Source organism: Diadema antillarum, unplaced genomic scaffold, assembly GCF_040938485.1.
Source record: "Diadema antillarum isolate AM-2024a unplaced genomic scaffold, OU_Dant_1.0 seq00000079_RagTag, whole genome shotgun sequence".
In the NCBI taxonomy this organism is placed as follows: Eukaryota; Metazoa; Echinodermata; class Echinoidea; order Diadematoida; family Diadematidae; genus Diadema; species Diadema antillarum.
In genome coordinates this window covers 2225995-2249463 of record NW_027271172.1, presented here as the reverse complement: position 1 = coordinate 2249463, position 23469 = coordinate 2225995, and the positions used below count along the sequence as shown (strand labels likewise).

At 36.4% G+C, this 23469-nt stretch overlaps 1 protein-coding gene across 1 annotated transcript; it reads left to right on the top strand.

The window, feature by feature from the left end:
- The first annotated feature begins 5600 nt into the window (after positions 1-5600).
- LOC139726082 (glycine N-methyltransferase-like) lies at positions 5601-17758 on the top strand. Its single transcript, XM_071637164.1, has 5 exons — positions 5601-5620; positions 9946-10064; positions 11033-11283; positions 14095-14210; positions 17590-17758. The coding sequence occupies exons 1-5, from the start codon at positions 5601-5603 to the stop codon at positions 17756-17758; spliced, it is 675 nt and encodes a 224-aa protein (XP_071493265.1).
- The last annotated feature ends 5711 nt before the right edge of the window (positions 17759-23469 follow it).

Below are 23469 nucleotides of genomic sequence, written 5' to 3'. Positions count from 1 at the left end.
TCACGAATTTAGGGTCCGTCTCACGATCTCACGCATGGTACCCATTTTTCTCACGCATCGGGACATAGCTCAAAGGATTGAAGTGATAGTTGCAATTGAAGGTATTTCCCTTTCGTCTTTCAAAATAATAAAAAAATAGTCACTCAAGTATGCACCAAATCGCACCATTAAGAGCTAAAAATTGAAAAAAGTCCCTACCGCTGGAGGGGGGACTCCACCCTTCCCCTGCTCGGTCGCTTCGCTCCCTCGCGCGCGCATGCGAGTGAGCGCCGAGACGCCCAGTCATGAAAGTCTCACTCATAATTTTTTTTTTTTGAAATTGGCATCTCTGCGAGGCCCGTACAGCTGCCGCAAGTCACAGGCAGTAAACATACTTGAAGTACGAAGGTTGCTCTTGGATCTATGCCTATATGCGTCAGATACACGTTTAATCTGCGGGCATTCTACGAGCATAATACGGGTGTTTTACCGGCAAGGAATGGTGTCGATGCTACCAACGCTCGTGTAGCTGGGCAGTTCTGCGGGCGTGGAACGAGACACGAGTAAATAATCATTGCGTGGATGCATAATTATTCATAGGGTCAGTTATAGCCTTGCTGCTGCTTAGTTGAGAGTCGGCTGCGACCAAGATAATGACAATCTGTGGAACCTCTGCCAAATCAATAGTCCTTCACAGGGATTCCTTCACTGAGTTGTCAAGCCCCACGCGCCTGACACGCAGGTCACACAGAATACCCGCAAGTAAAACTTAAGTAGCACGCGTCCAGTAGGTAAGAGACATGCCAAATCCTTGTCCGCCCGCAAAAATTGTCCCGTATCCTGGAGAAATCCCCACACGCAACAAGCGTAGCTTGCCCGGAAAGGTGTGACAGGGCCTAAACATAGTGGCTGCGGGTAAATACGATTTGTGTGCGCACCTCCGGGCAACTGCGGGCGAGATACGTGCTAGGTACTATCATGTGCGTGTCATCTGCGGGGATCTCCGGGTAGCAGAAATTACTCTCCGCAAGTCACACGCAAGGCTTGCCCGGAAAGGTGTGACGGCCTTTACATGATTAATGCAAACAAATTTAAATCATTCTTCATTTAATCCATTTGGTACTCATTTAGAGGTATCAACTGTACTCATTGATTTCAGTTGATAAGTTATTCAGTGAGTCTGTAGTATTCACCCTGTTGTCATCCAGTCTGATTCAATACCACCATACTATGGTCGACTATGGTCGAGTAGATATTCTTTGTATGAACGTTCGTACTCGGCACTGGCCTGTCTTTTGCACAGTGCTTGAGATGCATAATTATACGACTACAAGATACAACGTAACCACAAATGTATTACGTTTTAATGGAAGTTATTGCCTTTTTCATGGAGTAAATGGAATATATAACAATGTTCAAAATCGATAAAAAAAGAAGTGTCAGTTTTCTTCGCGAATTGCTCCTCTTTCTCAGAGATAAAAATGGGATGTGGAATTCCAAAGCCTTTTCGGAAGGAAGCACATCAAATAAACCGAGTTGTTTTAGTGTTGATTCAATTCGTCAGAGCACGTTACGGCAGTGTCGCTTCGATAATGCACGAAACTTCCAATGGATGCATTATCACCATAGTGCCATAACAAATATCTATAAACATTCACATTCCACTTGTGAACTCCGTTGAAAGTAACTTTGTGATTGTTTTAACTCTACAACATAACAGTCAACTGTTTATGAGGAGAAATGTCGCAAAGATTTCAAAGGTTGGGTCAGTAATGAATGAGAGAGGAAAACCATTTAAAAATCTGTGACTTGCTCCTGTTTGAGTGAGTTGGGATGCATATGCAACATGGAACTGAATTTCATAACTAATTGTGCGAATGAGAATATCTGAACAAAACACACACACACCCATACACAACGTTAGTGATGCTGGTCTTGTATGCACGTACTGCTAAACCCATGCTGATTCTTTGTTGTTTACTGAGGTTGTTTTTTTGAATTACTAAACGTACTCGCTATTTTGTATGGACTCATCGTTATCAAAATAGTTATTGTCATGGATTCATATCTACAGTGCATGACTTTTATGCTGTGAATAGGTGGGTTCTGCACAATAAATCTCCCATCTGCAAACGGGCGCCGTTCTTTTATCAGATCCGACGTGCGGATAGTGTGAGACTGAAGCACTGTGCTCTTTACCTTCAATTCATCGACATATCAGATTGTGTGTTTGTTTGTTTGTTTGTTTGTGTTTTTGACGAATTGCGTGCCAATGGCAACTATCAAAATACTAATGGGGTTGGTGACATTGTTAAGAGACAAAAATAGAATTACCGAAAAGTTATTGAAATGTATACTACCGCATTACATACGTTGTTATAATGCATTCCTAAGGAGAAACACAAATGTAAGCTTTTTGATATTAATTTCTATTATCAAAAAAGTATATAATGTACCAGAGTTATTATAATATAATCCACATTTTAATGTCATTTATAAGCTATGAGACATAACCAAAATTATTGAAGACTAATATCGTGAGTATGCTCAGGCTGCACGCAGTCCAATGGCTATGGGAAACAATATTACAACAATGATACACATTTTGATGATTTTGTACCTCAAACTTATTTCACTGTTTTCATTCCTCTCTACATTTCCCTCACGCGTGGTTGGTCCTTCATCACTGACAGAGTTTTGAAGTTTTTGAAGGGGGAGGTGAAGCAGAAAGAGAAGGGTACATCACTTTATTTATCACTGAACTTGCGCTTCTAACATTTCAAAGGTGCAAGTGCAGGGCAGAAAGTCGTCTTTTTTCGGGGGGGGGGGGCTCGGAAGGTGTTTTTTTTCGGTCCGTTTCTCCCACCCCACCCTCCTAAACATTCCGCTGATGAACACCCTTTGCTCTGTAGTTAGCTGCATGGTCAGGCAAGCTCATGATCATGTGCTAATTATTCACAACCGAACCGTCTGTAACGGTTGCTTAAAATAATACTGAAATCAATCAAATACAGTACCAACAATTCATAAGTTGATGATAGACGATGGAGCATGATGATAATTATAGTCAATAGTGTCAAATGCAGACGAGTAATCTAGCACCACCAACAGTGTCTCCTGGCCCCTGTCTGCTGCGAGAAGTAGGTCATTAAAACACGTATATCATACCTGTCTCAACACTGTGATTTCTCCTGTGTGCTGATTGTGTTCTGCCATTCATCTTATTTGATTCCAGATATGATTGTATCTGATTGGCACATGCTGGCTCTACCAACTTTGCAACAAATTTAAGCCTTGCTATTGGTTTATAATTCCCAATAATTTTGAATCTACACTATGGCTTCCTAAGAGGATCAACTTGTGCATGTTTGAAGGAATCTGGAAAACAGCCGCTCACCAGAGAAAGGTTGATAATGCGTGTGAGTATACCGGAGTCAGCTCATTAACATATTTCTTCAACAGTCATGTGGGTATTGGACCCTGGTTGCAGGACGAAGATGGTGAAGTCAACATTAGCTTCCTTACCGCTGTCCCGGTGACGGGTTGAAATTCTGCAAAGGTTTGGCCGTGGTGACGTGCAAGGAAGTGAAAGTGATGACTGGTTGTTTGATAAATTTGCCGATTCATTCTTTATGTTTTGAATTTTCTCAGAGAAGAACTGCACAAACTGGTTTACCAAGTGAGAATACCCACCATACTTGGATGGCAGAACCCTGTCAGACGGTGACGAGGAGAGTTTGGTGAACTTTTGAAACATTTGCCGAGTGTTGCAATCCTCGAAGGATTTCTTGTGGTATTCCACATCTTGTTTGTTTTCTTCTAACGAAGGCTTAAATCTAGCTCGCCGATCTCGAAAAACTTGTTGGTACACTTCAAGATTCTGACAATTTTTAAGACGTTCCCATCATCTCCGAAGTTCCTTCTTTGTCGCACGAATAGAATCATACCAAGGTGGATGTGGACGAGCAGTAATTGTTAGTATCTCAGGTGAATGCTTGTTCAGCAGAACACATAAGAAAATCCTCGTACTCTTCTACTAATTCGGCTATATCAGAAGATGGGGCAAGAAACAATGATTTGTAATGAATTTGTAATGCCACAGCGAAATGCCTCCAAATATGTCACGAAGCTTACGCGTCTTCATGACAATCTTTCCTGGTTTGACTGTATTACAATTAGACAACCGCAAATGTAAATATATATGAACATTAAAACTTAATGGCATTCAAAAGATGAGACCTTACCTCAGTTTGCAATGATAGTGCAATATAGCTCTCGTTATGATAGAAAAAAAAATAACCGCTTATATCGAAATCCATTATCGATACTCTGAATGGCGTTCTTCATTAGCCTTTTGTCAAAGCCCTCTCGCAGTATGGTGATGAGAGCCCAGCCGGGCGCGCGGCTGGGCTCGCTTCACTCGCCCGTTACAGCAAGAGGGCCTTGACCAAAGGCTAATTGTTTGTTTCGACCTTGACTGTACTATGGATGGCTCGTGACAATTAATGACGTACCATAGTAAGTTCATGGACACACGGCGTTGTGCTGGTTGGCAAGTGCGGTTCTCGATCATATCAACGTATTTGTCATACAAGATACAGTGATGATCAATTCAGGATTTCCTTTCCGAGACTTTTGTTCGGACAGCAGTCGTGCAGGCAACGTTTCGATAGTGTGAAGAAGTAACTTGAAAGGGGGAGGCAGCTGGCTTTTACCACTGAATTTGGTTTAGTTCAACAGTGAAAACCACACACCTTATAAGCCCCTGGAATGGAGGTAGGGATACTATTAAAGCCTATTATGGCATTATTTATATGGTTTACTGTATGACAATGTATCTTCATTTTTCTTTATTTAATGATTATGAAAAGAAAAATGAAAAGAATCAGCATCTTTGTAGAACGAAATTCATGGTGTCTAAGTCCCTATGCGATAAAATATACAATTGTTATTGCAATGGTAACGAGTGTTATGCTACTTTAAGCCGGAAAATGAAAAGATACCTTTCTAAAGCAGATTTTTTTTTTTCATGGAGGTTCAATGCTCACTTCAGAACCTGAATTATCCTTCATGATTACAAAAGGAATTTTGATAAACTCTGTTGATGCTGAGAGAGAGAAACAAAATAAAACTTAAGGAGAACCTATCTGGTTTTAACCCGTTGTACGAATCTATCCCTGTCTGTAAATATTGCCGAGAGAACAAAAAACAACAACAAACAAACAAACAAACAAATTAGGCTAGAAGGAAAAAGGCTGTGGTTGTATCCTGTTGCATCAATCTGTCTCTTCAAGTTTTTTTTTTTTTTTTTTTTTCAACAATAGACCGGGAAAGGCTGCAGTGACAATTGGCTGGATGATAGCAAGGTTGCAGTGACAATGTGCTGGGTAATGGCAATTCAGTGAGAGTGTCCCCTAATCAGTTATACTGGTGTAAATTCACCATTTCCCTTGATCTGGTTATCATGAAATTTCAGTTACCGTGAACTTTTGAGAAGTACATTTTGAAAGTAAAGTGAATTGGGTTTGACGTAATATAATTTTGCGTGCTATATGCGGAGCGGTTGCGGAAAATCTAATCTGTACGGTATATTTTCTTTGAATTAAACTTTTGGCACAAACATGACAGATAGAAATGCGAGGTAGGTATCACAAGTGAAGAATTACACTTCCAAACTTTTCTGACAAAAGCTTTTGTACGGTGTTAAAGGCTTTAAATATGCCGTCGTACACTTCAAGTTGAATTGCAAATGAAATACATTTTTTTTAAATATATGAATACACATATTTACCAATATCGTGAGTTTGTGATAGCCAGAACTAACGTCAAATTATTGTATTGTGCTATCATGAACTTTACGTCACTTTATGAGCTTCACAAAAGAGATGTTCTTGGATGGAGTCTTTTTTTATGCAAATTAGATAGTCTGCTCTTAGAATTTCGCTTGGGACTCGAGTTTGGGTAGTTCCACATTCCGGCAAAATTGGATCATACTGAAAATAAGGTGCCTAATTCTTACTTTCGAATGTCTCCTGCATTCACGTTTTTCAAAATTGCACTAAAATTATCATGTAGTTTACCATTGTATAGATGGACACATTGTATAGCTAGTTTTATCTGTATACAACCATGGATCGTTTATGAAATTATCGCCTCCGCAAAAGAACTCCGGCTGCTGAGGTCATGGGGATGTCATTATATCCTGCTGTGCGATACTGCAATACGCATCTTGCGCGTGACTGATTGAGGCCTGACGATGCAAATGTATTTAACATCTGCAATAAAGTAAATGATAAGCAGGAAATAACAAATTTGACACACTTTATGGAATAAACGCATGTACCTCTTGCTCTCTAAAGTCAATGATGATTTTTTTTTCTTTTTTTGTTTGTTTGGATCTTCAAAAAAAAATCATCAATATTTTGAAAGTACTCTAAAAAAATCACAAATTGCAGTTGAGGTAAATGAGGCCCAACGGATTGGTTTAAGGAACCAGAGGTACTAAGTGTTAAAAAAAAAAATCCCACTTTTGATTCTTGATATTTCAAAAACTATATATCAGAAGTCGTTTTCATTAGGAAGGAAGGTGGTATCGCTTCGGGTGTGTTTTGTGTGTGGGGTGTATGTGTGTATGTGCGTTTTTGGTGTTGGTGTGTATGTGTGTTGGTGTTTGGGGTGTATGTGTGTGGTGGTTGTGGATGTATGTGTTTGGGGTTGTGGTGGGGGTGTGGGATAGGTTTGAGTGCATCGGGGTTGTGGGGGATGGGGATTTGATTTCGATGAAATGATTTCATTCTAGTTTTGTATAACGTATTTTTGTTGCTTTTTTATGTATATACCCTTGTATATATATACCCTTACATACTCGATTTATAATCGAGTTGTTATGTTGAAGAGAGATGATTGGCAGTATAAGTATACCATAGTCAAAGATATATATACATTTTTTTTGTACATGTCAATACTTTCTCGTGAAGAAATGGTCAGTAGGATTGATTTATAATCGAGTTGTTATGTTTGAAGGGGGATGATGGGCAGTATAAGTTGGTAATGGATTTATCTTTTGAATGGCATTTGTACCGTTTTTATGTTCATGTTACACCCAGAATGGGTTGATTTATGATTGATTTGAATGAAATCAATAAAATATCATTGAAAAAAAAAAGTGAGTAAGTGTGCGGTACATGCGCGCGTGTATTGTAAGTTATTTAAGTTTGCGTGAAGAATATGAGGTACATGTATTCATCAATATCATAACTATTTTCTATTGTCTTCTTCATGTTATGGAAATATGTGAAAAGTATTTAATTGGTTTTCAGGTTAGAAGTTTGGTAACCATTACCTCCTTGAACCCATACATTGTCACCACCACAGACTCTGAGTATGGATATCATAACATGCAAAGGGGCAGAAAATACCCGACAACCATCACGATCAATATATCGCAACATTCCTATTATATAGGGGTATTAAATAGCCTTATAGCGCAAAGTATGATGGGGGATGCAAGCACACCACCTAGGCCAGTCTAGCTGTCTAGACTAGATTCGCAAGCTGCTGCGATCATACCCTAGCTAGCCTGCTTTTGCTTCACTTACTCTATACTTTACGTAGAAAAAGTATAAAGATGATATCGAACAATTCATCTTCATTGATCAAAGCATCCATCTCAATATTCAACATTTATCTAGGAACTTCTCTCTATAGTTAAGTGTGTGGGAAAATACATTATCTGAGAAAATTATGCAGTCTATACTAGTGCATACAAGATCGTGGTTTTTAGACCAGTATTGTCTCATATATTTACACATGGATGTCAAGATAACATGTCAAAGGGATGGTATAGTATTGGTGGAGATGAGGATTGGGCTTTTAACTTTTGGTTGAATATTCAAAAACTTCGACAGTGTATCACCCCTCCTGCGCCTGTGAGCAAGAGTTGGGAATTTGAGGTGTACTGGCCGTTATTCATTTATTTATTTTTTATTTATTCATTTATTTATGTATTTATTCATCTATTTATTTTTTATTTGTTTGTTTTGTTTCAGTAGGGTAGCTCTGTCAGTGGCTAAACACTGTCATTCTCAGAGGCCCTACATTATTGATATCCTTTTTTGTGGCTGCATGCCACCATTATCCACATCTTTATGCTTTACCTAATCTTTGATATCATCATCGTCTATAAAGCGTTGTTCCGTTACTACATTGAATATTTAATTTACTTGCCAATACAGGATTTTTTTTTTCTTTTTCTACAGTGGAAATTCAAAGAACATTACATTTTCGCACACACTATATGTTTGTGTTTATGATAGAATCTTGGAAATGACAATTTTTTTTTCTCGTTCCACAATGAAGAATGCAACAAGAGCAAACAGAAATGCATACCAATGGGCCAATCTAACAGCAGCAGACGACGTGTCATAGCTATTAGCGAATATCATATACATTGCTGTGAATTTAAGTTTGGCCTTGAGGGGATACAACATTTATTGCCTGAAATAGAATCAAAGTGCCCGAAACGAAGACGAGGGCAATTAATGTCGTATCCCCCGAAAGTAGACAGTCCATGATACATATTATCATTATTATTACCCATTTCAGGCATCTTGAGGAGTAAATTAAATCATAACAATGTAAACTTTGTGCAACTTTCCAATTCACGGCAACAATTTTCCACTCGGCGCCAGCTAGAGCTTCACACCACATTGCGCGCTACATCCCTGTATACACAGTCCAGCTCATGGTACGCGGCGCGCGTACAACAGGGAATTTTAGCAGTGATCGGAGATTTTTAATGGATTTTTGAAGGAATTTTTATCTCTTTGAGGGTAGGGTAAATGACTTGAGAGTTCAAGCTGCTCTTAAAGCTCTGCTCAGGCGAGGCGCCGCGTAGCTGCAAGCTGATGACGTGAACAAAAGAGTTCTGTTAGCAAGGATGATTACGAGGGGTGGTTTTCTGAAAATCTTTTTAAGTTTCTTCCTAGTAAAGTCAGAAACTTAGAAAGTACCCAGGAAAGACAGAATTGGTATTCTGCAATTTCTTCCTAGGAACTTATCTATGCAAATTAGGCCATCCTTTTCCCCGCCCACGTCCTTTCTTAAGCCAATACGAAATGCCGTATCAACCAATGACAATCGCATAGGGTGGGTTAAATACACGTGTGCGCTGCATGTCCCTTTTCTCACGCCCATCATCAAAGTACTTGCAAAGACGCTTAACTTATCTCTACTATCTTTGGTACTTGTTGCGCGCATGAATGACAAGCGCGCCTATCACGGTGTTTTGTAGCTTGCTCTTCTTAACAACGTACTTAGGACAGTGGTGGGGCTTTCCTAAATATTTCCTAAAATTCTTTCCTAAGTGCATTTTAGAATACCAACTTCGTCCTATAAAGTCAGAAATATGCGTACTCCCGCCCCCTTCAAAGTTCTTTCCTACATATAGGGGAAAAAAAACTCAGGAAAAGCCTTCGAAAGAAACTTAGGAAGCCACTTAGGAAAAAATCCTGATATATAGGAAGAAATTTCTTCCAAGGAAGGATTTCAGAATACCATCCCAGGGACCTGTTTTATGAAGTTAAAATTGATTATATAGCTGATTTAAACTCCAAGTCTATGGGAGCCTATCTGGTAAGGAATTTTAAGATCGATTTTTTATCTTTTGATAAAACGGGGCCCTGAACATGTTATACAAATATTGACTGCTCATTGAGGATGATGGAGGAAATTACCATTTCCAAGATTCTTTTCAATTGTTATAACTGGGGCTGGCTTAAATCTTTTTGTCATATTATGAAATATCATCCATGTTTTTGTCATTTTATGAAATATCATCCATGTTTACTATCTTTATGTGTACAGTTTAAGATATGTGTTGCTCTCGTGTTCATGACCGTTAAGTGCTAACAAAAAAAAAAATGTTAAAACTATCTCCACATAATTTTGTCATACAAATTTTGATAGGAAGGATTCTATTACTCTCCTCAACAACAAAATGGAAGTAGTGAGCTGTGACGACGCTGAGGCGATGCTCTACCATGCCAGGAAGGAACGAACTCGCATGAAAAATGTTACCAGCTGGGGTCAGTAATGATTATTGTTTTGATGATAGTTTCAGAGATGTAATTCTTAGCAGCTCATATTTTATCGATCGGGATTATCGAAGGAGAGGACATATCTTTATCTGAAATGTATGGACTTCAAGAAGGACTAAAAGAAAATAATCATTGAAGAGTTCGCGTTGATCACTTTCTTTATACAAAGATAGACGTGTGATATTTTCGTACACCACACGCACAAACACGCAACATACATTATGTATACGTATGTATACATATATGTATATTTATGTACATTTCTGCAAACTCTTGATACGAACGGTAGTCACATTACATAAATGTGTGATTTTTTTTGATAGGGAAATAAATATAGCTCTAATCAGAACTTTTGGATGAATCTAAATGATTTGCTATCTGAATATTTTGTTGTGATTAACAGCCATAAACTGATTTGAAGATTATTATTATCATTTTTTTTTTGCATGAGCTATCAATAGAATGAGAGAACTATCAAGCAATGCTCTCAGCTAATGTAAATGTGAAAAATATACACTGTCTCTGAATTTCCGAAAAAACGCGCCATTATCATTTCTCTTCTCTGATGTTTTAGGCCCAAGTCAGTTCACGCAGGCATAAAGCGGTAGATAACGAATGTATGTATTTGATAAGTGTATAAAGTCACAACTTGATATCAAGAATATTGACGTTTTATAGGATTGTTTGTTGTTTTTTGTTCTATGTACAAACTTTCCTTTAACATTTTCATTTCAGTTTCTGAATTAAATATTCGTGCCTATTTATTTCACGACACCCTTCTATAGGAGTTGTTGTATCACAGTGCTTTGCCAGAGTTTAAAAGTGTTCAAATTATTCAGAATTAAGGTAGGATACTTGGATGTGTCGGACTTTGACGTTCGATTTAAGACTTCATACTGCTCAGTCAACGAACAACGACTGCAATCATGACTAATCGGCCAGGACTTTCTTCACAGACATAATACGTGCCAACTGGCTGACCTTGCAAGAAGATCTTCCGGGTTACCGTGACTTTGACGCTGTGCTCTGTCTTGGAAGCTCCATTTTCCATCAGATTGATTCTCTTCCCGAGCTACCCTTGTATCGTCAGTGTCTGACAAATTTCAAGCACTTCTTGAAGCCAGGCGGACTTCTCCTGATTGATCATAGGAACATGGATTCGATACTTGATCGTGGTTTTGCAGTGAACAAAAATGTTTATCACGAGGTAACAACACCCATAATCCCTCTATCCCTCCCCCTCTCTCTCTCTTGTGAATTAATGGTCGCATACGTGTAAACTATATGACAAAGTGCCTATATATACACATGTATGTAGTCTTATACAGTATGTATGTATATGCATTGTATTCCCATCACAAGATGCTTCTATACGTATTTACCACGTGGCTTAACAATGTTTGCATGAATCTTGAACTGACTTTATGTTCTTCCACTCTATTCAGTATAAACAAAATTCGTTATTGGTTATTCACATGCTTACTATTAATATGGCAAAATGATTAATCATCAACGAGAAAAGAACGAACCAATTGGTTATGTCAAACAATGTGAACACTTGCATACCAAGTAAAATCTCAGTCGGTACGATCAGTTTTAATGACAGCTGCTTCCGCCATATTGCGCGTTACCATCCATTCTTCTTAATCTCATAATATAAGCAAATGTTGTCTCACGAATCCCCCATACGCTTTTGTTTCAACACCAATATGCACATAACGTCCCTATACAAGGCACCTAATTATCACTACTTTACAAGGGCGTTGTAAAGTGTGCTCTCAACAGCTGCTTCTATACAGATATGCACATTGACTTCATGAAGGCAATGCACAACCAGTGCTTTTGTGAACAAAACAAACGAACAAAAGGGTAGATCTGAAAGACCACGAACCGTTGGATGTACAGATTGTTACAATCAAAATAACTGAGGTCGATTCTCGCACTTTGCAACGAACGAAATGCTAACTAATATTTCAGAGAGTCAAGGACAGCTTCCCAGACAATAAAGAAATGTTCATACGTGGCTGCTCATGCGTAAGCTGTCTGATGGTTGTGTCCTCCATTTGTAATATTATGCAAATAAGAAATAATAAAGCGGTACAAACTTGTATTAATCGTTACAATGGTGCAACGTGCAACATGCACGAGGAGCAACTGAGTGCATGTTGCACGACGTTGTGAATACCCGAGAGTGAGCTGCATCTTCACTTTCATGTCACGATCTTACATGTAGACCTGTGCATTACTTGCGTTATGAAAGGGGTCTATGAACCTTTTTTTTTTCATTTAACTCTATCTATGAATACCAGTCAGCTTCATGTAGAATACTTTCTCAAACGCAAGGTTCCGAACACATTGAACATGAACTACGGTAAAGAAATGATTGAGCACGAGCTCGTACATGTCGCTTCTGTGGAATGTATAGGTACCGACTTCAGTGAGCGTGCAGTTATCAAAATGCTTTCTTGCTGCACACATTTAAACGCCTGTCATATTGGTAAGAAAGTAACGAGCGCACATGAATGTAATTCATTCCAGTCCTTCTGATTGGCTACATTCATGTGATTGGCTATATTCCTGAACCCACTCTTATATTATATAGTTCATGTTGGCGAAAGTTTGTTTTTCCAAAAGTTCGTTAATCCGAACATCCGAAGGTTTATTGCAAAGGCACTTTACAACAAACAAATATCAGCTATTTCAGGAAGTAAAGGATGTAATATTAAGGCCTATCCTCCTAGAGAGCGTCCATCCGTACGTTCGGAATAACAAACCTCATTTCATTTCAACGAAACTTGTTAATAATGCCACAAATGCTCTGATAAACGCCCCATTTCATTTTCGGATTACAACTAGGATTTCATAGGTATTCGGAACTTGTGTAGTTCCGAATGATGAGCCGTCGGAATGAGGTACCTAATTTCTATTTAGGAATAAGGAAACTTCGGAATAACGAACATCATCATGACACAGTACACACTGTACATTCTCTAGATATGAACTTTTTTTTCTGTTTTGTCTTAATGCGGTTATCTTTTAATCGATGTACACTATCTAAACGAAGAAACGAAGTTCCACTCATTGAATATCCTGTAGACATAATTCATAAACGTTTGTCTTTGAGGCTAGGTTGAACAAAAAGATACAACGTTTGAAATCCGTATTACGCTCTTTGATAAAAGTATGTAGTATTAAGTATAGATGTTAGTATTTTCTCTCTATTGCTACACTGTACCGGTACGAGTTATTGTAGTTCAATTTTTCATGTTTCACCGCTAATACGTTACTGTTGTCTGTGTTTCCATCATTATTAGTTTGCGGAATTATATTGTAATGCATACACTCTAAAATCAAATGATAAATCCGATACTTTAAATGTTGTCGCTCCTCGAACCTCTTTAAATGACAAGTCGATTATTTTGGAATGTTCAATCTAACATTGTGTGACATTTACCCAAAGGTTGAAGGAGTGACAACATAAACAAAAAAATAGATTTACCATTTCATTTTAGAGTGTATAGTACTGGGTACAGACAACCAACACTATAAACTATCACGTATGTGGCCAACAAAGGCTGTTAATCTATATCTGAATCAATACATCTGTCGTCTCAAAATCTCAAAAAGGAACTACTATTTGAATCCATTTGAATTTGATAAGAAAGTTGAAAAGAAAATCATCCACCATGTGAAGTCAAATGACTTTGAAAGAATTGTCCCAGTTACGGGATTTAATCACTTGGTATACGCACCATTCATTATTTTTGTTCCTTTGATAGTGATAAGGGAAACATATGAGCAGATCTAAATATTATGTTCTACACACTAAATATTATGTTCTACACACTGTACCAGACCATCATCTGTTAAAGAGAAGAGCAAGTCTTTTTAACCCATTGGAATATAAAAGGCACATGTTATAACAAAATGATTTGCGAAAGAGCACAAACAACGAAAAAAAAAGTATTCTTTTCATGAACTGAGAATGAACTTCAAGTATGTTTCTCATACAATACAGATTGACACGGTAAAGAGCATATCAACAAACATAATAGAAAAGGATGGCTCACCCGCCTTAGTCGAAATGACTTATGACATGATCGTTGACAACACTGGAGGTTCCACGACAAATAGCAAGGATGAGCAAGAAGTACAGTAAGTTCATTAACTTCATTTAGTCTCATTTACAAAGTAGGATATAAAGTTGGGTTGTGTACCAGGCATAGGGTCTACCTCAAAAGGTTTGGAATAGGTTTATTGCCACTTAGTCTGATATCAGATGGTCTACTTCCTAGTTCGTCAAACACCACGACAGCTAAAGTCATTTGGTCTACTGTCAATTTCGTCTGACGTCCGTTTGGTCTAATCATCACTTGGTCTAATGTCCAGTTTGGCTAATTATCAGTATGTCTAATGACTAGATGGTCTAATTGCAATTTTGACTCCTTGGATTTTTCCACTTTGTTTTATACACTGTGGGTATTAGACGAAATTGGCATAGCCCATCTGGTCTAATACACTGTGGGTAGTAGACGAAATGGGCATAGCTCATCTGAAGTTAACCAAGTGGTAATGAGGCTAAGTGGCTACTGGACTAAATAGTCATTTGACGAACTGGTTGTAGACGAAACGGGATTAGACCATGCGGGATGAGACTAAAGGCTATTAGACGAAGTGGGTGTAGACCAAGTGATAGATTACCCCTCAATAGGCTGGCATCGAGTGTCAAAGTTGAAACAATTATGTACAAATTGGCGAAAATTGGAAGGAGTGAAGGTAGTATACTTTGCAAAATAATCAACCTTCAGCGGCAAATTTGAATGGGGTCTCTCAAGTCATACGGTTCCAGAGCTGAACATTGGAAAAATAAAAGTTCATGAGTCATGCACCAACGAGTCACAATAAAGCCCACGTGCTAGACACTATGTATAAAAAACGGTTACACAAGGTAGATACTCTGAGAGTTAAGGCCTATTGTCTACCGTATAGCTCGTGGACCGTACAGCTCCAGGCGTAATTTATATTCTGCATGATGCCGACACAAGCATTAGATCATGACTGTGTAGATAGGTTTTTGTCATATGGTAGGTATCTTCCTGGACTTCTCCGAGGCCTTCGACACTATCAATCATGAAATACTACTCAGCAAATCATATCATTATGGAATTAGTGGGAAGGCCTTGGAGTGGTTCAGGAGCTACCTATCTAACAGAAAACAATTTGTGGTTTTTAATAACATTAACTCTCAGATGTTAGATAATCTATTATAAGGTGTGGTGTTCCACAAGGTAGTTTATGAGGCCCGCTGCTCTTTATGATTTACATTAATGATTTGCACAGATATTCGAAATTATGATCGTTTATCCTGTTTGCAGATAATTCTAATTTTTTTTCGCCTACCCAGATCCTCATACTCTTCTGCATACTCTGAATTCAGAATTAATAGAAGTTTCACATTGGATTGAGGCTAATGAACTTTCCCTTAATATTGCTAAATCCAAGTTTATGATTTTTAGTAATTCAACAGAAATACTGCCTGGGGACATATTTATCGAAAATATTCCTCTTGAACAAGTCAATAGTATAAAATGTCTTGGTATTTGTGTTGACAATCCTAAACTTACACGGAGAGATTATGTCAATATTCTCTGTAAAACAATTTTACGAAATATATATAGGTATGATAAATGGACTGAAATATTTCATTACTATCTTCCACATAAACTGTGCTTTACTCCAGTTTTATTTTACCGTATTTGAATTATGGAATTTTAGTGTAGGGCAACACGTATCAATTCCTTTTGGCAAAAAAATGTTTATTGCAAAAAAAAAAAAGTCGTTGACAGTAATCTCTAACTTAAATCCGCGTGCTCATTCTAATAATTTGTTTTGTGATAATAAATTATGCAAGATAAATGATTTATATTCATTTCAGTTGGGTCAATTTATGTTCAAATATAATAATAAAAGTTTAACACAAATATTTGATCAAATCTTTCGTCGCAATGATGCGGTACACAATCGAGTACATGAATGTAAGAACGACCCAAGTCCATGGAAGACCATTTCGAGTAAACTTTAAAAAAAAATCATATTTTTTCTCCAAAAATGTTCTGTTTAACTGTGATGGGAAGGCAACATTGTATATACAAATTAGAACATACATTATTATGACAATTAACATTTACATTAATTGTGGAGAGGCCATTTTGTGTGATGGACTTGGGTCGTTCTTTGAATCATATGGACTCGGGTCGTTCCTTGATTCTTATACATGATATTCTGCTATAGAGATAAGAGAAGGATGATAGAGGGCGCTATAATATGAATGTAAGAATGACCCAAGTCCTTCATTCTAACATTGATATAAGATTTAACTCGTTCATTTCAGGCACTTCCGGGGGTAATTGGGATTTATCATTTATACACAAGATGAGTCCATGCATAAGCTACAATTTCCCATGTCAAACTGAATTTGGCCAAAAATTGGACTTGGGTCGTTTTTATATTCAGGTCTTCGATTATCCTACTCGACGTTCCAATGAATATCATTTACCATTACTACGTACAATTCTCGCCCAAAATGCATTCTTTTTCACTGGTCCGAGGTTCTGAGACAGCCTTGATAATAATACTCTAAAAGATGCTCTGACTTTTCCTTCCTTTCAATCAAAATTAAAAAAGAAGAAGCTTTTGTCATCCTCATGAAAACAAACAAATAGATTAAAGAAACGTTTTTTTTGTGTGTGTGTGTGGTTATTTTCATGAAATGGAACAAATAGATTAATGATAAGTATTCTTTAAATTTATCAAGAGTTTGGGTTTTAAGCCACATTTGTATAATCTTTAAGTTCTTCCTCATGCCTTGGTGATCTTTCCAGATAACTGAATATAGAAATTATCTTGTTTTGTTTCACTCCCTTTCTTTGTCATGCCTATCCCTAGCTCTATTTTCTGCCTGTTCCGTCCCTGCTTTCGTTCTTGTCCTTGTCATAGTCCCTTTTTTATTTTCTGATTATTTCCCCTGACATCGGAATATCAACATTTATACATGGAGTCCTTGACGGATCTTGAGATGCCCGCACCTTCCAGAGTAATTCACAAATTTTACAATTAGCTATACTTTTCTTGTGAGTTCCTCTTTTCCATGTAGAGCTATAAATTAAGATTGAATTGCTTACTTGTTATCCAAACCAAAGTTGATATCATTTTAAAAATTGTATTCATGTTTTGTTGAAAACGCACGTGATTCAAAGTTCCTTTGAATACTATGTACTCATGTAATCGTTATATATGTTAGTTTGTATTACTTTATACGGAATTTTTTTTTTAAATTTGAATTGAATTGAATTGAATTGAATTGAATTGAATTGAAGTTGTGATGGGCATTTGGGCTGTGTGACTCTTGCGCTGTGTAAGTCTTGGGCTGTAAGAGTCGTGGGTGTTTAGCTCGTAACGTGTACTCACATTCAGTGGTATACAAGATTAGCACGAATTTCCTCCCTCTTCTCCTGATCCACATGGTTACAATGCCACTGACACCACTACGGGTGCACAAATTCGGGGACCTGTTGAAAGATGTCTTTGGAGAAAAGTGCAAATATTCTCTCTATGGCGACCTACGGCCTTTTGACGGAGAAACGGAAATAGCATACTTTCAGCATTCCGTGGAAAACATTTGATGTGAGATTTAATCAACATATTATGTTCAAAGAAGTTATTTTTTTTTCCTCTCCCGAGGTTGAATTTATCTGTTGGTAGACTTGGTAGACCATTTTATAGTGAAGAGGGCATTTCATTTTTATCATTTCCTATTGCTTCCTTTCATATATGATATTCGTTCTTGAAAAAAAGAAAATGTATGTAAGATCCAAACGTTACGAATATTAGCTGTGTAAATGACTATGTAAGTATTTTGTTGATTTGTTGATTTGTATTGATTTTGAAATGCAGAAATAAAAACTGAACTGAACTGAACTGAATTACCACACAGATAGATCAAAGGCTATCATACGGAGGTGACTGAAAATTAGTTTAACTTCCATCGTATATGTGACAACCATGAACCTGTCAGCGCTGAACATGATACTGACAGTTGTATTCATAGATGAAGGGGTATTAGAAATCATTCAACATGTTCAAAGATGCATTTAAATATAAGTTAAACAAAATCCATCCTCGTTTTTCCTTATCCCATGGAATCTTCTATACCCCAAGTATCAATAAACTTTTTTGCTGTTTGGGGTTTAGTTGCTGCTCCTCATCCTGTGCTTCACACTAGGTTTCAGTTGAGACCTACACTCAACAAGCTTGCTTTTAAATAGATTCATCGTATTTCTGTGTATTATTCTTTCACTTTGGTTAAAACTTACACAAAGACCGCTATGTTCAACGTTTGTGGGTTTTTTTCTTTAATCCCAGCTGGACATTATGTATTATCTTATTTTGTTTAAGTATCTATTCCATTAAAAAAGTGATTGGAATTGAAATTGGATGCAAACATGATTTCCTATATAATAATATTTTGCATATTATGTGTGCACACGTATAACATCATCATACGCATACAATGTACAAGCCCTAGGATTAGATATTCCTCTGTTAAACTTAAAATATTCATTTCCTTTTCGCGATGGCAGAAGCACATAGACAATTGGCTCTTATTAACGAAATCTATGACTTTCTTACGATGCGACTCTTTTAGTTCAATTCCTCTATGATTTCGGATAACCATGATTATGTGTACTGTTATTGTCACGAAATATGCTGCAATGAAATCATGCTGCTATCAAATCATGCCTATATGTTTTCTGATTAAACGATTGAGATTTTTTCAGCTGAAACGTATGCGATATGTTGTACCTTTTGCTCACTCTTTAATTTTCATTCTGAGGTATCAGAGCCCAGCAGTATACAGTATACTCCCAAATATCAGAAAGAGAAAGACAAACTACTTCATAGTATGAATTGAAGTGTATCTCAAGGTTTTAAGAAGGTTTGATTTTAAGGAATCATTTATTATTCAGTGGAAAGATGTTTTATATACGGATGTAATGGCAAAGGTTATTAATAATGGATGGGTTACAAATGCATTCAAGATTAAAAGGGGTATTAGACAGGGTTGCCCCCTATCAGCGTTGTTATTTGTTTTAGTAGTAGAGGTAATGGCAACATGTATACGGTCTAATATGAATATACACGGTATTAGTATACCAGTTTATGATGACCCGTCCCACGATGCTTATAACATACATATTTCACAGTTAGCCGACGATGCTACATTAATCATTGAGTCGATAGAGTCAGGTACTATTGCAATGCAAGAGGTATTAATTTTTGGTGAATATGCGGAGTTACAGTTAAATTTTCAAAAAATAAAAATATTACAATTGAATATTGATATTAATGAAGTAAATTGTTTAGAAAATTTAGAATGGACAGAAGAGCCGGTTATATATCTTGGTGTTGTTTTGTGTCAGACAGAAAATGAATTTACTCGTTTGAATTGATAGTAAAAATTGAAAAAAAAAATTAAGCGAATAATAAGAATGTGGAGAATGAGAAATTTAACGTATTAGGGGAAAGTAGTTGTAATTAAATCTTTACTTGTATCTCAGTTGATTTATCTTTCAACTTGTTATACAATTCCTCAGAAAAATGTAAAAGAATTGAATAAGATATTATTTTTATATTTGTGGAATTCTAAAAGGTGGTTTAGGAATGATTGATTTAGATGCAAAAATGAAGTCACTTAGGCTTTCTTGGTTGCCGAAATTATTAGATACTAGTGATAAATCCGGGAAATGTATATGTAAATTTTCATTAAATAAAATCGGAGGGGTTTATTTATGCTTACATTATAAATGTTCAGCTACAGATATGATGTTATTGTGTAAAAGATACAAATTACCGGTATCTTATTCTGATCTTCTTTCTACATGGGCAAAAACACATTATACAAATATATTACAGGTGACTGATATATCAAATGAAACTATTTGGAATAATACGAACAGCAAGTATATGAATGATGTTTTATTTAACAGATACTGGGTTGAAAAGGTATCATTTATGTCAAACAGTTGATAGAAAATGAATCATGGAAAATCATGAACAAATATATGAGACAATGAATTCTAATTCTTTATTAATATTATTTCAATATGAAAGAATTAAAAAATGCCACAGCTGTGGTTTGATTATTTGTGTAAAAGGCAATGTACCAGAGATGTTTTGTTTCATAAAGAATTGTTTCAAATAAATACTGGGGATATAATTGAATTGATAGTTTTAAAGGCAAAACAGTTTTATTCGTTACTGCTGGATGAAAAGAAATCCGAGCAAAGTGTAATATACTTTTGGACAAAGATATTACATATACCTCCAGAATTTGATTGGAAGGTGTTGCTTGATTTCAAGTTTGGAAAATTATTCAATGATAAAATAAAGCAATATAGTTTTAAGTTATTACATAGAATTTTACCATTTAAAGAAAATTTAGTGAAATGGAGAATTATGTCTGATATGATTTGTAAGAAATGCAACGAAGTTGAATCGATTTGGCATGTTTTGTTACATTGCCCAGATACGAAGTTATATTGGGAATAAATATCACATTTTATATGCGCTTATTTTCATATTGATGTCACTGTAAATGAGCGAATGATAGTAAGAGGAATAAATGTTAGAGATAAATCTTTGATGTTGTTGAATTTGGTATTATTTTTTGCCCAATGTACGATTTTCGTTTGTATATCTTAGCAATTATACCGCAAAAGCAACGAATGTATACGCATTATTGACAGACTTTAGAACAGAGCCCATTATGAATTCAAAATTTCTAGTTAAAAAAAAATCTTTTGATTTCACGAAAAGGCAACTTTATGAATTAGAGCAGAAGTTGAATCACATAAATTATATTTGATTAACTGTGGATGCGGAAATTAATATGTTGAGGTAATGTCACACTTATGAAGTATCTTGGATATATTTGAAGTATAAAATATTTTTCCAGAGGAATCGTAATTCATGTGATGATTATGATTTTGACAATTTATTGTTCGTACTCTTATCTTCTATGTTCGTACATCTTGCTCTCTGTATGTTTTCTGTGAACCTTTTTGAATATTTGATATGAAAATGAAGTCCCTCGAAGGAGGATAAAGAAAAAAAAAAATCTTCATACGCATACAATGTACAAGCACTAGACGTAGTTAAGTCATTATTATTAGATATTCCTCTGTTAAAGATATTCATTTCCATTTCGCGATGGCAGAAGCACAAAGACAATTTTATGCACTTATCAACGAAATCTGACTTTCTTACGATGCAACTCTTTTAGTTCAATTTCCTCTATGATTTCGGATAACCATGATCATACTCTGTTATTGTCACGAAATATGCTGCAATGAAATCATGCTGCTATCAAATCATGCCTATATGTTTTCTGATTAAACGATTGAGATTTTTTTTCAGCTGAAACGTATGCGATATGTTGTACTTTCTGCTCTCTCTCTTTCATTTTCATTCTGAGGTATCAGAGCCCAGCAGTATACAGTATGCTCCCAAATATCAGAAAGAGAAAGACAAACTACCTCATAGTATGAATTGAAGTGTATCTCTATAAACATGATAAGATAATAATCCCTTTCGAAGGAAACAAAACTTACAAACATATCTTTTCAGAGATAATCGATGTGCCTGCCCCTGACAGAGATTCTGTATTGTAGGTACTCTATAAATCATTTCCTTTGACTTTAATTAACATTATTCTACTTAATTTTGGTCGGGCACAGTTGTTCATCGTGATGTTTTTGACAAACTATGCAATGAATATCAAAATTCCAAAAGGCCACTCAAATCTCAACTTTCAAATCCTATGATATTTAACATTCATTGACCTTAACATTCATTCAGAGTAAGAAAGTCTATCTCATTTTCGAATTAAACGATTAACGGTTATTCCATTCAGTTTCAAAAGCTATGTTGAGCCATCAATTATTAGGAAAAAAATTCTTGAGTTTTGTTGTTGTTTCTCTTTATTTGTTTTTTTTTAATGTTTGCTGCAAAAATTTCAAACTGCACAAAAAACAACAACAACTAGATGGTCATTGCAAGAGAGCAGACCTGATCTACAAAGCAGCCATTTATGATTAGAATATTGCATTTTGCAGGCAGCATCTGCAAGACAGCCATAAAAGGTAAAGGGACTTTTACATAACACATTTGGTGAAAATCCGATCAAACTTCGTGGAGTTATTGGGACGTGAAGCTTTAGATAGTTTATGTTCGCTAATGACCCTAATGACCTTTTACCTTTGACTTCATTTTCCCCTAAAGACAATCATGTATTTCTCACTTCATTTAAAATCCTGCAAATCTGGTGGATCTCCGATCATCTATTCTTGAGGTATTGGGAGACTAAGATTATCTTATGTTCTCTGTGACCGCTTTGACCTATGACATTTGACCGTGGGATCTCCCAAGTTAACTCTTGTTTTTTTTTTTACTTCATATCATGAACACACCCAGCGAGTTTGGCAAAAGAACAAAAACAAAAACAAAAGAAAACAAAACAAATCCGATCATTCTTGAGTTATTGTAATATTAAACTGATCAATAGTACTTTATGACCCATGTGACTTTTGACCTCTTACCTCATGACCCCAAATGTAATTGTTTCGTTCTTGCCTCATTTCAAATACACCCTGGAAATTTTGTGAAAAGTGACCTCCATTTATCTTGTAATCAAACGAACAGACAGATAGGCAAACATATCGAACCGCAGCCATAACTGCAGTCGACCGGAGGTTTCACCTATAGGGAGAGGTATACGTGCACACACGCATTCAAAGGGGTACTTCCCAATAGACCATTTTATTTTCCATCGCTGGCAAAAGTATCTAAATCACTTAATTTTATATATATGTAGTCTTTAGGGATGGCAGTATAATTTTTCATGATTTTGCTCCTGATTTCTGGCAGAATTACCGGATTTCTCCTTTCACATGTGTGTCAGATATAGTCAGAAACTGCCATTTCAACGAGAATTTCTTCCACAAGATAATAACATCCTTTGGCATATGGATTTGGAATTACTAGGCCATTAAACGTATTCTTCTACTGTATAGGTGTCACAAGAAACATTTCCTACTTTTGACCCTTAATATAGGTTTTCCCTGCCAATTTCGCACTTTTGTCAGTCCATTTGATAGAAAGTTCATTCAATTCAGCAAAAACATCTTGTTATCGCACAGTCTGTCATTCAAAAATGCAACTTGTGCGTTCAGTTTAGCATTTCGATCAATGAAATTTACACATGTGACTTTCAAATTCGTAAAAAGGGCATTCAAATTGGCTGGTAGTCTACGTTCATTCAAATTCGCCACCACTC

Excerpts from the sequence above, each read along its gene's own strand:
- LOC139726082 (XM_071637164.1), top strand. The coding sequence starts at position 5,601 with ATGACAGATAGAAATGCGAG. Across the intron at positions 5,621-9,945 it reads ATGACAGATAGAAATGCGAG|GAAGGATTCTATTACTCTCC; the intron begins GTAGGTATCACA and ends AAATTTTGATAG. Across the intron at positions 11,284-14,094 it reads ACAAAAATGTTTATCACGAG|ATTGACACGGTAAAGAGCAT; the intron begins GTAACAACACCC and ends CATACAATACAG.